Source organism: Strix uralensis, chromosome 5, assembly GCF_047716275.1.
Source record: "Strix uralensis isolate ZFMK-TIS-50842 chromosome 5, bStrUra1, whole genome shotgun sequence".
NCBI classification, from domain to species: Eukaryota; Metazoa; Chordata; class Aves; order Strigiformes; family Strigidae; genus Strix; species Strix uralensis.
The window spans coordinates 14,357,281-14,372,542 of NC_133976.1; the positions used below are offsets into that span (position 1 = coordinate 14,357,281).

At 37.7% G+C, this 15,262-nt stretch overlaps 1 protein-coding gene across 2 annotated transcripts in view; it reads right to left on the reverse strand.

Annotated features, from left to right (window-relative positions):
- RELN (reelin) overlaps positions 1–15,262 on the reverse strand; it is a 295,992-nt gene that overhangs the window by 162,994 nt on the left and 117,736 nt on the right. For both annotated transcript variants that reach the window (XM_074869921.1, XM_074869920.1), the window contains exons 4-6: positions 11,423–11,493; positions 2,287–2,319; positions 578–656 (exon numbers count right to left, since the gene is read on the reverse strand). In XM_074869921.1, the coding sequence (XP_074726022.1) occupies positions 578–656; positions 2,287–2,319; positions 11,423–11,493 (183 nt within the window). The remainder of the gene's footprint in view (positions 1–577; positions 657–2,286; positions 2,320–11,422; positions 11,494–15,262) is intronic.

Sequence of the window (15,262 nt, forward strand, 5' to 3'; positions counted from 1 at the left end):
CTTCCATAAAAAAAGAAAAAAATCAACCTTAAACATTTTCAGCAGTTGAAAATTAGATGGAACTATTTAATCCCAGTTTTCTTTAATCCCATGTTTTCTTATGAATGATTTGGAAACATCTGATTTCAGTTTAGAAGGAGTTTTTACTATAGTTAGCTTCACCAGAAATGTGTACTACATGAACATGAAATTAAAAAAAAATAATTGAAAAAACAAAGTTTAATTACTGAAATTCATCACCTTTTCCATGAAAAGTTATGATTTCAAGAACTCAAAATCTTCATACAAAAGCATTCATTGAGTTCAGTTCTACTTTTTCTATTTTTGTATTAACTCAAAATTTGAGGTCAATGAGAATTTGTCACTCACTTCAATGGCCTTAGAATTTCTCAGCCACTCATTAATCAGTTAATTAATAAACTAATATATTTAGGTCCCAATGGAGCAAAGATACACATAAGCTTACACCATGTGAGTTGAGGTATCTAGGAATTAATATAATACAAATAGTTCATTATAATAACCAAAATTTTTTAATTTGCTCACTTATAAAGAAAAGCAAAAGCCTGAAACTTACCACATGGTAGGATTCAATTCTTGCTGATGGTAAGAGTCAAAGTCGTCTCGTAGGATAATGCTGTCACTGTGCATTTCAGCTACAAAGAAAAGAAAACATTATATGAAAAAATTCCAGTGTAATCATCCAGTGCTTTCTAAGTGTTGCCTTACCTAGAGCTAAAGTAATGCATTGTAAAATGAGGAAATAAGCTTTTTAAAGTATGCTAGTTACAAAAGCAGGGTTTTTTTCACTTACAGCTTTTTTTTTGCTTACTCTGGATAATAGTACAACATAAAATTAAGAAGTGTCACAATCACCAAATTGTGATGGCTATGAAAAGATGCAGTTATCAAGTACATAATAAATGTTTTAAGAACTTTTGTTCCAAATGGTTGGTTATTCTGAATGTTCACAAAAAAATCCCTTTGAATTCAGATTTTGGAAACACTGGCACAAGGAGAGATGAGATGTCCTAGAGAGTGTATTGCACTTCTAATAATCAGTGGGTTCATTCTGACAACTCATAAGCAAAAATCCATGAGCTCATTGGAATTTCTCTGCTGCCATCAGTGGAGCTAGCAGTAAAGGTCAGCTCATTTAAGGAATATAAACTGTGAGTTATGTTACACAGATGTTTCTAACCCTCGGTCTGCAAGCTTTGGACTCCAAATTCTGCCCTAGATTTACTGTATCATTTATGTCTGATGACCAAAAATACCACCCAAATCCCAAAACTTTGGCACCTGTATTTGTACTAGAGAGAACCTTCTCTACAAATACTTCCATTAAATAAATGAAGTAACCGTCACCTGCTATTCAGATTGAGCAAGGATTCCAGAATCTGTCCTGGACTAACCAAATTGCAACACCAGGTTAGTGGATGCAGGGCTGAAGCTCTGCTGTGTGCCCTGTACCCTGCTTGGAGAGCAGGAGCAGCAGTGCCCTGCTCCTGGGTGCACCTTGGAGGTGCACTGAGACAAAACCTTCCTCTCAGTGACCCAGCACTGCTGTGATGGTGCTGTCCCACACTGGGGGTTATGGGTTATAGAATCATAGACTGATAGAATGGGTTGGGTTGGAAGGGACCTGAAAGACCATCAGGCACACCTTCCACTAGACCAGGTTGCTCAAAGCCCCGTCCAACCTGGCCTTGAACACTGACAGGGAGGGGGCAGCCACAGCTTCTCTGGGCAGCCTGTGCCAGTGTCTCACCACCCTCACAGGAAAGAATTTCTTCCTTATATCTAAACTAAATCTTCCCTCTTTCAGTTTAAAACTGTTACCCTTGTCCTATCACTACACACCCTGATAAAAAGTCCCTCCCCATCTTTCCTGTAGCCCCCTTTAAGTACTGGAAGGCCGCTCTAAGGTCTCCCCGGAGCCTTCTCTTCTCCAGGCTGAACAACCCCGACTCTCTCAGCCTGTCCTCATGGGGGAGGTGCTCCAGCCCTGGTCCTCATGCAGACAGATGCTGTAATACATAGCTAGGAAGAAAAGCTCTGCGGCATGATATACTTGCACTGCAAGGGCTCAAATGTAATAAATAAACAGCAATAAAAATCACAATGAAAAAACAACTAATCAGAATGAGACATAATTCAATTCATTTTATATATCTCGTTTTTATTTGAATTCCCCAGAGCTAGTTTCATATGACCTTACAGATTATTTATTATAATAAAGTTAGTGATTCTGAGTTTTAGTAATAAGAATGATGAATCACCTACCTAGGTGAGGATGTAAGGGAGCTTCTGTTGGGGCTGTGAAGAACAAAAACACACAATGCATTAATATCTTCTATGATCGGGGCTTAAGTGCAGCATTAAAAATCGATTCAGCATAAAACAAATTGTACAGTACATGTTCTCTTAAGTCAACCATCCCAACAGTTTAATTATGAAAAATGTGATACGCACCAGAAGTTATAAAAATATAATAGGAAAGAAAAAATAAATATTCTTTCATTAAAATAAACATTAATAATAAATGAAAGACAGAAATGGTTGTACAGCAAGGTAAGAAAAATCACTTCTAGTCTAGGATTATGAGATATTATTAGAAATAATTTGGATTAAGATTCAGTAATTCAGTGATTGACAAACAGAGAGGGAATTAGGCTGAACAAAAGAAATAGTTTAGGTGAGGCAGAAATGCCACACTTTGACCATTTATACTGCCCTGGACAGCATTTTACTGGGTATATTGTTGGGAGAAAAAATCCTAGTATTCTGAGGACAACAAGTAACAGATTGACTCTGCAAATCACTGAATCAAACACTTATTTTAAAGCACGTTTTCACATACATTACTGAATCAATTTCCCAGTAGGTCTTTGTCTTCCAAGAAACAGCAGAATATTGCAAGACACACTGCATGGGGGGCGTGTGTACAAAATAGCAAAACTTTATTAAAGTATTCTCCTAACACTTTGCAACAGGAGTCTCAGTGTAACATTAACACAAATGAAAACAGAATGTATCTGAAAGGGCACATCTACATAAAAAAATATGAGGAAGTCTAGAAGTTGGCTACACAGTGCTCTAGATACTCCATGGTAGCTACTACTCCATAGCCTTGCCCAATCTTAAATCTAAAGTAAGTTACATCTCTTTCACGGAGGCAAAGAGGGTGCATATAAGCAAGCTCCTGGGGAACAGCTACCTCTTTTGCCTCTCAGGACCTCACCCACGCAGCTATATTTCTAGCTGTATTTTGTGCTTTGGTAAATAGAACACCAAAAAAAAGAGAATTTTTGGAGCCAGATTCTTTTGATGATTCTGTGTTTCTTGTTGGGCACTGACCTAAATTGTACCAATACTCCTGATTTCTTCAGCATATTTGCAAAAAATTACTAAGTACTGCAATTTCTGTCATAACATCTGACAAATTAAAAATAGTTTAAAAATAAACATAAAAATGAATGCAGCAATCTGTGTAGAGCCCTCACACATAGTCATTTGAATAGAAAGTCCAACACAAATCTCAAGAATTTTGTTTTTCTCTTCCTGCTTTATCCTTAAACACTGAGTTTGTATGGAGGCGTGACATTCTGTAATGAAATTGCAACATTTCATGGGGAAGTTGGTGATTAAGAAGACTGAGCAAGAAACAACTGAGGTATCTACAGACCACAAAAGGATGGCAAGCAGTCTGGGTTTAGCTTAGACAGAAACCTTTGATTTAACTGATTTACAACTTGGAAGACTGACAGGTTTTACTCCATCTAGTAACCTTAAATATATATATAGAGAGAGAGACAATGCTGAAAACAAACATAGAACCACTGAAAGCTTTACTGCAGTGAAGAGCAAAGGCATTCTTAAGAGTCTGATGATGAATAGAAATTGCAGATATGCAGAAATATGAAATCTTTTTTTCTTTATGCAGCTAAGTTGCTCTATTTTTTATACAAGAAACTTATCCGTGCCATCTTGTCTTCCCTAGCAGAAATGCTAATAATGGCTTTAGCAATGACCAAGTCCTCTCATTATGACAGTACAAAATCTGGAGTGATACAACTGCAATTGCACATTAAGCTTGTCACTGCCTCCATGATAATGCTGGGCTGTGCTGGTGGCTACCACACAGGAAAAGACTGCATTTGTCCCTTGCAGTCCCAGGCATTGTTTTTCTCCGTGGAGGTATGTATAAAATTCTCTAGAAAACTTTTAAAAACTATTTGCACAGAAGAAATGGATTAAAATGGATTAACAGAATTATTTCCCAGACTGAGCAATGCAAGCTGTTCTGGATTTTGCCTGTAAGAAAAGAAATGCATTATGCCATGGGATTTGAAATATTCCTGATGTTGTAAAAGGCTAAGGTTAAAATAAGACCTCTCTCTCTGATGCTCTGCATTACCCCTTTTCATTAGTTCCAGATCATTACTAAGGGATGATCCACTGAGAACACAGGTGTGGCTGAGAGCTACTCTGCTAGTGCTCATCTATGAGGAGGATGGCTGTGACAGGCCACATCATGGGCAGACTCATTAGTTGGCCAAACAAATTTCATTAGCCTTTGAGAGTAACTCAACTGAAAGGGACTGTCCTCTCCAACGAGAGCAATTCAGACCTCAAAATGAAAACGAAACACTAGATTGCCATTCATTCTAGGTCGCTTGGCATTGCTCTTTGAAAGAGGCTTTCTGTGGAAAGCAGTCCAGCCCAGGATACACACAGTCACTAATGATACGTACTCAAGATATTATGCAAAATTTCAGCATGCAGCCAAAAGGCACAGGTATAGCACAAACTTGGAATCTTTACATTAGTAAGCTCCTTTGACTTCAGCATTTTATTTTAATATAACTAGCTGTTTATGTGATTAAAGAATACAAAATTGGATCTGAGAATTTTTCCTAAAACAGCTCTTCAATTATATGCATAGTATATTGCAAAACAAAACTGCTTACCAATAGACTGAAATGAAGGAAATTGTGCAGATGTATACTGGGGCTACTGATCACTTATTTAAAAAACTAAAGGTGGAATTAAGCAGACACTTAATGTTGGACAAAAGGTTGTTCTTACAAAGACTTCATGTTGAGGAGGGGTTATGATTCCCAAATCTTCAAAGGATCTGAGAAGCCCAAGAGTTTTTGCCTCAGGTATTCCTTCATGTGATTTTTAATTCAAATTCCAGAGCTGAATATGACAAAAGACTGTGAAGGTACCACTGAATGAGTGGTAAACCTAGACTTTAATCTCCCTATGAATAATTTCTGTATTACCTTTTATATTTCATTGCAAAACAGCACTGTGTTGATCTTCAAGTGTTGTAGTTAAGGTCCCCAAAATAACAGAAATTCACAACATCACATAAAAAAAGTTGTAGCAGTTTTAAAATATTTTCAGATCTGCTTTTTTTATAAATTTAAAGAACTAGTTATTTTAAAACAATACAGACTGTACAGTAGGCCATACAGTGTGGCTGAAGTCAAATGGAGTTTCCTCACAGAACATAAAAAAGCTAAAAAAAATTGTATGGTGCAGAGTAGCTATACAGTGCAAAGATATAAAATGTTTACAATTCAAAAAGAATTATACAATACTTCAGACTGAGAGGGAAAAAAAAAGGCCACCCTAGTTCATATTTTAGACAATGATTCACTTTCTTAGATGTTCCTTAGGCACATGGTTGGGTGATTTTAAATTTAGAATCAGTATTTGTGTGGCTCAAAAATGCATCTTAGCTTGAATGAGAATGTTGTACCTTTTTAAAAAAATAAAATAAATGAATTTATTATTTGATTTTTAACTAGAACTCTGGGTATATACAGAGCTTTACAAGAGACGAATTGTACTAAGCGAAGAATGGAAACGAAGCTCAACAGAGCTCACAATCTAAGAGGCATGAACAAATACAATATGAGAAAATGTAAGGAAATGTAGGATGCTTGCCTTGTAAAACAAGGCGATCCCTTTGGTAAGGAAAAGCACAGAAGAAAGTATACAATACAAAGTGATTCAGAGAGAGAAAGGCCACAGTCAAACTGGAAGCGTGAGAATCTTGAGGAAAGTAATGGGGAATTCAAAAGTCAATGGGGTCATTGTGGGCCTCTGTGTCAATGGGATGAGGGAGAATGAAGGCATCTTTTGGAGTAAAAGGTTAAAATTTTCTGTGGATGAAGTAAGGCTACTGAAAGGTTAAGCCAATAGAAAAATATGCCCTGTTTTGGTTAAATTGTAAGGGAGGGAAATACAAGAGAAGGGGGAAGGGATTGTCATCTTCAGGTAGAGTAGCTGGAATATGAGAAGAAAGATTTGGTGGAGGTCCTGATGTCACTGGAAAAGTAAGAACAAAAATCATTGAACAAGGTAATGGTTAGCTGTTAAGCAAAACTAGTCTCCATTCAGATAAAATGAACGAGCATAATGAAAATTAAACACATGTTCCAGCAACATCATCTTCTACTACTGACATCCATATTCCATAGATATGGGGGGTCAAGCCTGTGTACAGAGATAGGTAGGGAACACAGCATAACAAAATATTCTTTAAATGTACTGAAAACCAGACTTTTTTTTCTTTTTTTCTCAGAACTCTGAAATTTTTTTTAATAAAATATAAAGGAAAAGTGAATTACAGAAACACAAATGCTCAAATGCTATCAGACAAACACCGTGCTCAGAGTTCAACAGCCATCAGCCATTAGCTGTGCTCATCAATTCATCACAGAGATGTGGAGAGAGGTATATTCTATTTTGTAGATTATGAAAAAGTGTAATCTCCTTGTCATTAGCAGCTGGATGAAGATGAAAAAGGAAATTACTGCTTTTATTTAGACTCCTGCCAATACTTTCTCTCTACTGGTAAACAAAGTTGCTATTGAATGATAGAGGCTGAACATCCCCCTAGAGAGAGTCAGTGTGTTGCCCGAGGGCTGCATTATTCTCGCTGACACATAAGCCAAGGAACAATACATCAGCTCTAAACTCCAGTCTTCTGTTCTGTAAAATACTGCTCTGGTCAAGCCTGAGAGCCTGCAATCTGTTTTGCATTTCTTTTTCAGAGCGTTCTTAAATTTTACAAGGTACAAAATACACCTAAAATGTCTTCCACAAACATTCAGGCAAAAGCTACTAAATAAAAGAGAGTCTGGGCCAATTCTCAGGATTTATTTTCATATGGAGACATCTGTCAGACTGTAGAGTGGTTTCTCAAGAAAGGAATCCCAATCCTATAATTTGTGGCATTGAGTATGAGATTGCATAAATTTCTGGGAACTATGCTGAAAGGAATGATTTTGCACTAGGAGGGAACAACATCCTTCATCTTTTCCATCTCTTAGGTTTTACTGTTCTGAGATTCTCCTCTAGTCAGTCAGAACTAAATTATATGCTCGCAAATCTCCCAGTATGGTCCTTATTCCAAAGAACAGTGCTACTGGTCCAAAGTTACATAGTGGGGAAATAGCCTCCTTAACCCTTTAGTAGTGCAGTAAAGGCAGGTGAGGTTGTGTGACACGAGTGCTGGCTGCATCCATCCCTGCACCGTGAGCTGTTCCTCCCAGCAGCATCTCTGCTTTCATACAGACCTAAACTCTTTTGAGTTCTACAGTGCAATGGATCCAGGTCTGATGTTTTGTCAACTCCATTTTGATTATGTTACTGTTTATTAATGTATGATTTTTGTTCCAGTCAAGCTAGGAATAAATATTAATCAATCTGCACAACAATAAGTTTACCTTATTTTCCAGGTATTTTATTAGATCAAAAAGTTAAAGATATTGTTAATTAAAGATATTAATGACAAGAATATCATCAGTCATTAACATCCTTATTTATCCTTAAAAGTATTTGTAAGACATTTATCTTTTCTGTCTTGGCTTATAGTTTTTATTTTCTTGACTATTTGTTCTGGATTAACTTTTTTGTCTGATAATTTTTGTCTCCTTTCTTCAATATCCAGTAAAATTCTTATAAGCTTTAAAGCTTACATCAGCTCCCAAAGATCTCTCTAGCTTCCTAAAATATTTATTATATGCTGAATACACAGCTTTTCAAGCAATTATTTTACTTTCTTTAGTGTCTTTCCCTATGGCATCATTCCTTATTCCATTTACATTATACACAGGGCTGCTTGTCTGGCATTGCCATCCCTTAACACTACCCTTTATCATCCTCTAATTCTCTTCAAAATAAGAACTACACTTTCCCTTCACTGCACAAATCCCATTAACTCTATTAGGATTTACTAATGCACATCTGAGGGCGGACAGCCACAGTGAACATGATTTCTGCGATTCCTTGCTACTTTCATGTCTTCATGTATATCCTTTGTACTAGTTATTATGAAGTCTGATATAATCTCCAGTGAAACATACTTATTAAAAAGATATCCTGTAATAAATCTATGAAGTTTCCCTGTGGTTTATCTTCTTTACTTAATATGTCACATCATTCACTACAGTATTTCGGTATAGTAATGTTTAAGGCCGGAAACAGACCATAAAACCTCATTTATGTCAATCTACCTTGCTGTTTTGCGTATATCTTAATATGATATTTGCATCTAAATAAATTCACTAACTCCTTTTGAAAGAATCCTTTGTTTACATTAATAGCATTGATAAAACTCTGATTGCCTTTATGGAATAAAAGCAACGAGGTTTGCTTCAGAGAAAGCATCTTTTATTTGAATAGGAAAATTAATCCTAATAGTATAAAAGCTATAATAGTACACACTGGTTAGGGGGACTAAGGCAATGCACATTGTCTGCTGAAGAAATAAGAGCAAAATGGCAGAGGAAGCCTGGTGCTGGAATGCATAGGAGGAAGGGCAACAGACAGCAGGGTGGTTGACTATCTGAGTCAAGAGAACTGTGGCAGAGCTAAGAAACTAAGGGGAGAGAAGCCTTGATGAGGATAAAAATGTGGGAGAAGGACCAAGAGAACCTCTGAGATGCTTGCACATTGGTATTGCAGTGAAATTTGATGACTGATTACAGGGCTGTCATACACTGTCAACTGCTCATAGAACAGTACCTCTGGGTGATCCTTGACTAAGTCAAACCTTAGTCAAGGACCTTGACTAAGTTTGCAGAGTTAGCACAATGACATCACATATTTTGGAGCAGACAAATCCAGAAAGTCTCTGAAGTGGCTGTCTATAAAGCAAAGAGAATTGCTAGAAAAATCACGGGAAACACAAAAGTCATGAGAGTGCAGGAGACTATGACAAGGTGGGGAAGCTGGAGGCCCTTTCAAGGAAGCAGTGCAGCACATGGCTGTGTGGGAAGAGGAGGCAAAGAGACTGTCACTGCTGAGCAGCCGGTGGAGGCCCAGGGAGGGCACATCTCAGCATCTTTTATCCTCTACACACAACCAATATGCAAATCCCATTTTCTCCTTGTTCTGCAGAGTCCCTGTGAACTCAGAGACAGCATGAAGTAACATATGACTTATTGTTCTAACCAACATAAGTATTCCTAAAATGTTGATTTGATTCTCCAAAAATGGAGAACTGTAAAGCAGAGAAGGGTGAAAGAGTTACAATTTCTGCTATCAGCTCTCCTACTAAAATCTCCCTGTACAGCATGTCTGAAGAAAGGACTGTCAAAGCCTGTATGGATGGATTTCTACTCACTAGTCTCTGCTTATCAAGGTATTTTCTTCTAGCAGGGAGAAATCTTGTTGCTTTGCCCATATTCTCCTTGACCATGCTGACAGTTCTGACACTGATAGTCATATATTTCCTTTCAGTTTGCTTGCACTTTCATCATGCAGGTTGCTGCCAGCTCTCTGTTTCTCTGTCATTCTGCCATCAATATGTCTTTTACTTCCTTCTCCTTCCCTTACCTGTTCTGGTCACCACAGACTGCCTTTGGCTGTGGTGTGCTCACTATGCATTTCTGCTTTGGAGAATTTCATCTGCTTATGAGGTTTTTCATCATTTTATGCTGATGACACCCCATATTTTAATTTTTCCACTCCTGACTTGTATCCATCCAGTGAGTAGCCCATGTGAGTTATCCTCAACTCGTCCTTAGCAGATCCCAAATGGTGATCCTGCCAATATTTCTGTTTCCAAATCCCCTTATACTAGTCACTGAAGCACTACTCTTCCACACCCACATTATGAGGGTACAATTTATCTCCTGTTCTGAATACCAAATGCATTTGGGTAATTTCTCCAGATGTTTTTCCTTCCACACAGTAAAAATACCAATACGCACTTGCTCAGTCACCTTCCTTCCAGATCATTATAACACTTCCTTCTGATTGCCAGCACCTGTGTTACATTTTTCTAATTCATTCAAAATATAACTAACTTCCTGGCTTGTTAGCTAACGTCTTCAGTCACCTCTCTGAATCCCGCTTCTTACCTCCTGTTGAAATATGAATTAATACTGAAAACTCAAATACTGAAATTGAAAATTGAAATACTTTTCCCTCATTATCATGGAGGTACTATTCATACTTTATATGAATAACTCAGTATATGCTCCTGACGTAATGTTCAACAGCTTCTTATTGCAAAAGCCATTGCATAGATATTCCCAAACTCACTGGAAGAAAACCCTATAGCTCTAATGCCCTCCCCGATGTATTATGGGGGATTTTCTCTTCAACACATTTCTGATTTTGAAATATTTATTTTAGACTTGGTTGGCCTATGTTTCACTGTCTCTTTTCACATGGAAATATCACTGGAATTTTGTGGACAAAACTGGATCAGCACAGAAATTTCTTTCTCTCCTGTACCAAAAATGATGGATACGTTCTCTATTTCCCACCGCTTTAATGAAGCAGGTTCAAAACAGTGTACTGTTTGTAGACAACAGCTGACAACAGGACATTTATTTTTGGGTTATTCATAAAAAAGATATATATCATAAGCTGTACAAACAATTAGATTTTTAAAGTTTGTGTAAGTCAAACATTTTGTTTAGCTATAAAATTATCAAATGTTGTAGGTGATGGGCAAAAGTTTGATGGCCTACTTTCACAAAATGGAAAGGCAGGTTCTTCACAAAGATATGTGTGAGCTAGATGGTAAACAAAGCTTTTACTGCAGGCATGTTGCATTTTTTGCTTATAGTTAATACAGTGAGAGTTAAAACTCAGCTTGTGGTTTTGACAAAAAACAAATGTTGGTTGTTACAGGCTGATTTCAGGTAAGTGTATAATGCAACTTTAACTTTTGTATATTCCCCAGTGTTGAGCAGAGAGGACAGAGGGATTTCCTGGAAAACTAATGGGAACTATGAAGCCAAAGAAAGTATCAGTTTTAAGAATATAAATAAGACCCTGATACTAAGTTTTCTGCGAAATAGCTTTCACAATGAGTAACACTGACATGCAAGTACAATGAAAATCCACATTTGCCAGATATTTTTAATATGATGGTGGCTCTTACCTCCCTGTTCACACAGCTGTTGTGCTAAGGCATCCTTGAATATAACTTGGCCCCTATGAGTAGCTGTAGCCCTGTGAACATAAAAAAGACAACAATAAATAACGTAGTATTCTCAATTATATACACATATGTATATCTGTATGCATGACTAATCAAATCAGAAGTCCCATTCTGCTTTCCTCCTGTGTTCTTAAATTCATAGAATAATTTGAAGGCATTGTTTCTTTCATAGCAAAAGAAAAGTTTCTAAGCCAAAATGCCTAGGTTGGTAATAAAAAGTACTGGCATAGAGATTCAGTGAAGGACATGAGTAAAAGTAAGCATAGCTAAGCACATTACTCTGCCTGAGAAAGCATACCTGTCTCAGTGCAGAACAGAAACAATACTTGCAGAGCTGCCCTGTGAACTTAATAGTCACGCAATCCCATAGGCAATAGCAATGGCAGTACTGTTATATGCTACTGGTAGAAATTTAGAGCTTGAATGGGTGTCCAGAAATCCTCTCTGGAAACAAAAGGAGAGACAAGTATGCTCTCTGCCCCAGGCCTCTGTCAAACATGTCCAAAAAAAGGAGACCCTACAACTTTTCTTGGTATGCTGCATTGAGTTTTGTTGCCAATTAAGTTGTTCTTTCTTTTTATTTCCTTTACTGTCCAAACAAGCTAAAGTGGATTACTTTCTCCTTTTTTTTTTTTTTTAAAACATCATCATTCTTTCTCTTTTTATTCCTCAAAGACGACCAGTACCTTCACACTGCCTGTCCTCTAACCATTCACTTTCTGAACAACGTGTTGTTTTCTTGGTCTCCTCTGGTCACAGTCTGTCTCCGTCTTTGAATAAGTGATATGCCTATAGCTGGACATAGAGTTTCTACACTTGAGGTCTCACCAGTTTTGTCTAAAGAATAATTATTTCCCATTAATGACCCACAGCTAACAGACCAGCTAATGTACCATGGAGAAAGATTTGTCATTTTGTTTTCTCATAATCACGTAGAAATACAATGCAATTTGATTTGCTTTTCTTTTACAGAGCTGTCATGCTAACAGCGCTAGTTATTCTTTAGTTCCAATTTCTCATTTCCTCTTTTCTAAGTATAGTACTTCACAACTTTGGTTTTATCTCTGAGATTTCAAAATCTCTCAGTATTTGTCAGTGTTGCCTTTGAAGTCTGATTTCTTGCAGACGAAGTTCTTCCAATACCAGTCTACACTCATACATACTCTTCATACATGTTCTTTGTCCTTTCTCCAAGTCAGTAATAAAAATAATTAACATTGATGGGCTCAAGATAGATCCATATGAACTCCCTGAAACAGCCTCTCAGTTCAACAGTAAGACATTGAAAGCTACTTTATGAGTGTGGGTTTTCAGCTAGCCATGTGCCCTCTTTAATGGATCATGACTTGCTTGCTTATGAAAAACGTCAGGAAGGACCTTAAAGGAATGGTCCAAAAGGAAAGTCAGAATATATCATTTTTTTCTTGGCTACTAGGCCAGTTACACTGACAAGGAAGAACAACAAGAGTAACACATCTAATATTACATTTTTGATATACGGCAGATCATCAAGGTAAAACCCATCTGTAAACTGTCAAACAGGAGTAAACAAAAACTTCTCTGGGATCTAATTTGCTTCCTGCTTTTTTGGAAAAGCTCTATTTACACTAGTGTTTGTGTCCAGAAATGCAAAACTATGGTCACCTGGTGCTCCTAGGGCTTTTAGGACACTCCCTTTCTCGTGGAAGGAGACCTGTGTTGCTTTCTCCATCTGATTGGACTTTTAGAGACATACATAAAGCTGAAGCCTTCCCTCACCTGGTAGTGATAGTATTTAGGGCACAGTCCTGGGATCACATTACCAGTGTGAGGCTTTGGTTGTAGTCCCTACCATGTATGGCATGGAAACTATTTTAGGATTTCCAGCACTTCTGTAAAATATAGCAAAACATCATGCCATAGTTCTTCATTAGCATTTCTTCATCTGCTGTCATGACCAGTGACCATACTGAGTACAGAGTAAAATAAAAACAAAGATATCGACCTAGCACATAAAAAAAGTCAACAGAGCTGAGACTTTAAGTTTTTAGTATGAACGAAAATATTTCTTAAATCTCTGATGTGGTGAATATGCAAGAAACCATGATCACTACATATGTTTCTGCAAGTTTCCTCACAGGTGTATGTGGACACACAAGTCAGAATCAGACCAAACAATCTCCAGAATCAAACACATGCCCAGGCTTCTTTAAAAGGACCAGATACGGTGACTTTCTCTAGCAGCTGAAATGGCAGGGCGGCCCACAGCCAGCTTTGGGTCCAATGCAGCACCAACAGACACGGGTTGCAAATATGATTGTTGGAATTCCATGTTTTGAGCAAAAACATGGCTCACCATGCTCCTGGGCACATACAGGAAAATGCCACACCTAAGGCACAGAAGATATTTTGTACAACATTTCTACCCCTCCCCCAGGCTGGCAGGGTGGAAGACAGGGCTCTCTGCAGACAGTGAGAAAGAAAGAAACTTCTATTAGCAGTGGACTGGGGCTTCAGAGATGCGGTTTATGCCACAGCCCAGGATACAATTCAGGATGTACGCAACAACGATGGCAACGACAAAATTCCTTTATGAAGCAGATAGGAGCAGATTCTCAAAACATGCACCACATGCAGAGGGGAGCTCGAGTATGTGTCTGAATGCAAACAAATGCCAAATAATACCAATAATACCAAACTGTGTACTGTTTTCTGGATCTCTGCATGCGTGTGAGAAAAAGGGGATTTGGGGAAAGAGCCAGCAGCCACTTGAATGATGGTGCATCTGTCTGTGTCTATCATCCCTTGCTTGATAATGCAGACTAGGAGCCAATTATTGCTGCTTCATAGCAGGAGCGATCTGCACCCTGGGGACAACAGTGCCGTGCAGTATGGGCACTGCTTCCTACAGCACATGCTCACATTAGCATTGGTTTTGCAATGGGCATATGCATGAGTTCTGACTGGCTGGTGCAGTTTCAGAGAATTATTAAGGGTATTTCTGCTGTGAGTTTACCAGTACTATCTGCTTGTTTTTCTCTGTACTTATGCTTTAATCATGGAGCAAATGACAATAATGCAGTACAATTATACATGAACTAAGCTACTTTTAGAAAGAAGTGTAAAATATGCCTTTTCTGTATTGAACTTTCTTTGCTGGTGATGTTCCTATCTGACAGGTGAGATTAATGGAACAGGGTCATGAATTTTGGATTTTTCTCTTTTAAATATCTGTAACATATCCAAAACCATATCCATCCCTATATTTACACTCAAGCCTAAAAACTATATAATATTTATAGTAATTATAAGAAAAATAATACTGGCAATGACTGAAAAAGACTCTACTAGAAAAAGAAAATTATTCAACTATTAATTACAGGTTTTTGTCTTCTTGACATATATATTCAGTAACTGATTTTTGTGCTATTTTCCAAAATCTTCTATACTGTCATTATTACAGTTAAATATTATTTAGACAAAGGTGTTATGGTTTAAGCTCAGAGGAAAAATGATCATCATGCAGCCACTCACTCACCCCTTCCCCTCAGGACTAGGAAGGAGAAAATGAAACAAAAGGCTCAGGAATTGAGATAAGGCCAGGCAGAGATGACTCGCCCATTATGGTCATGGGCAAAAGACAGATTCGTTAGGGGAAGAAAAATCAATTTAATTCAGACACTAACAACAACAACACTTAACAGACAGAGTAGGACCATGAGAAGCATTACCACATCTTAAAAACATCTTCCCCCACCACACCCTTCTTTCTCAGCTTTGCTCCCGATTTCTGTACCTACT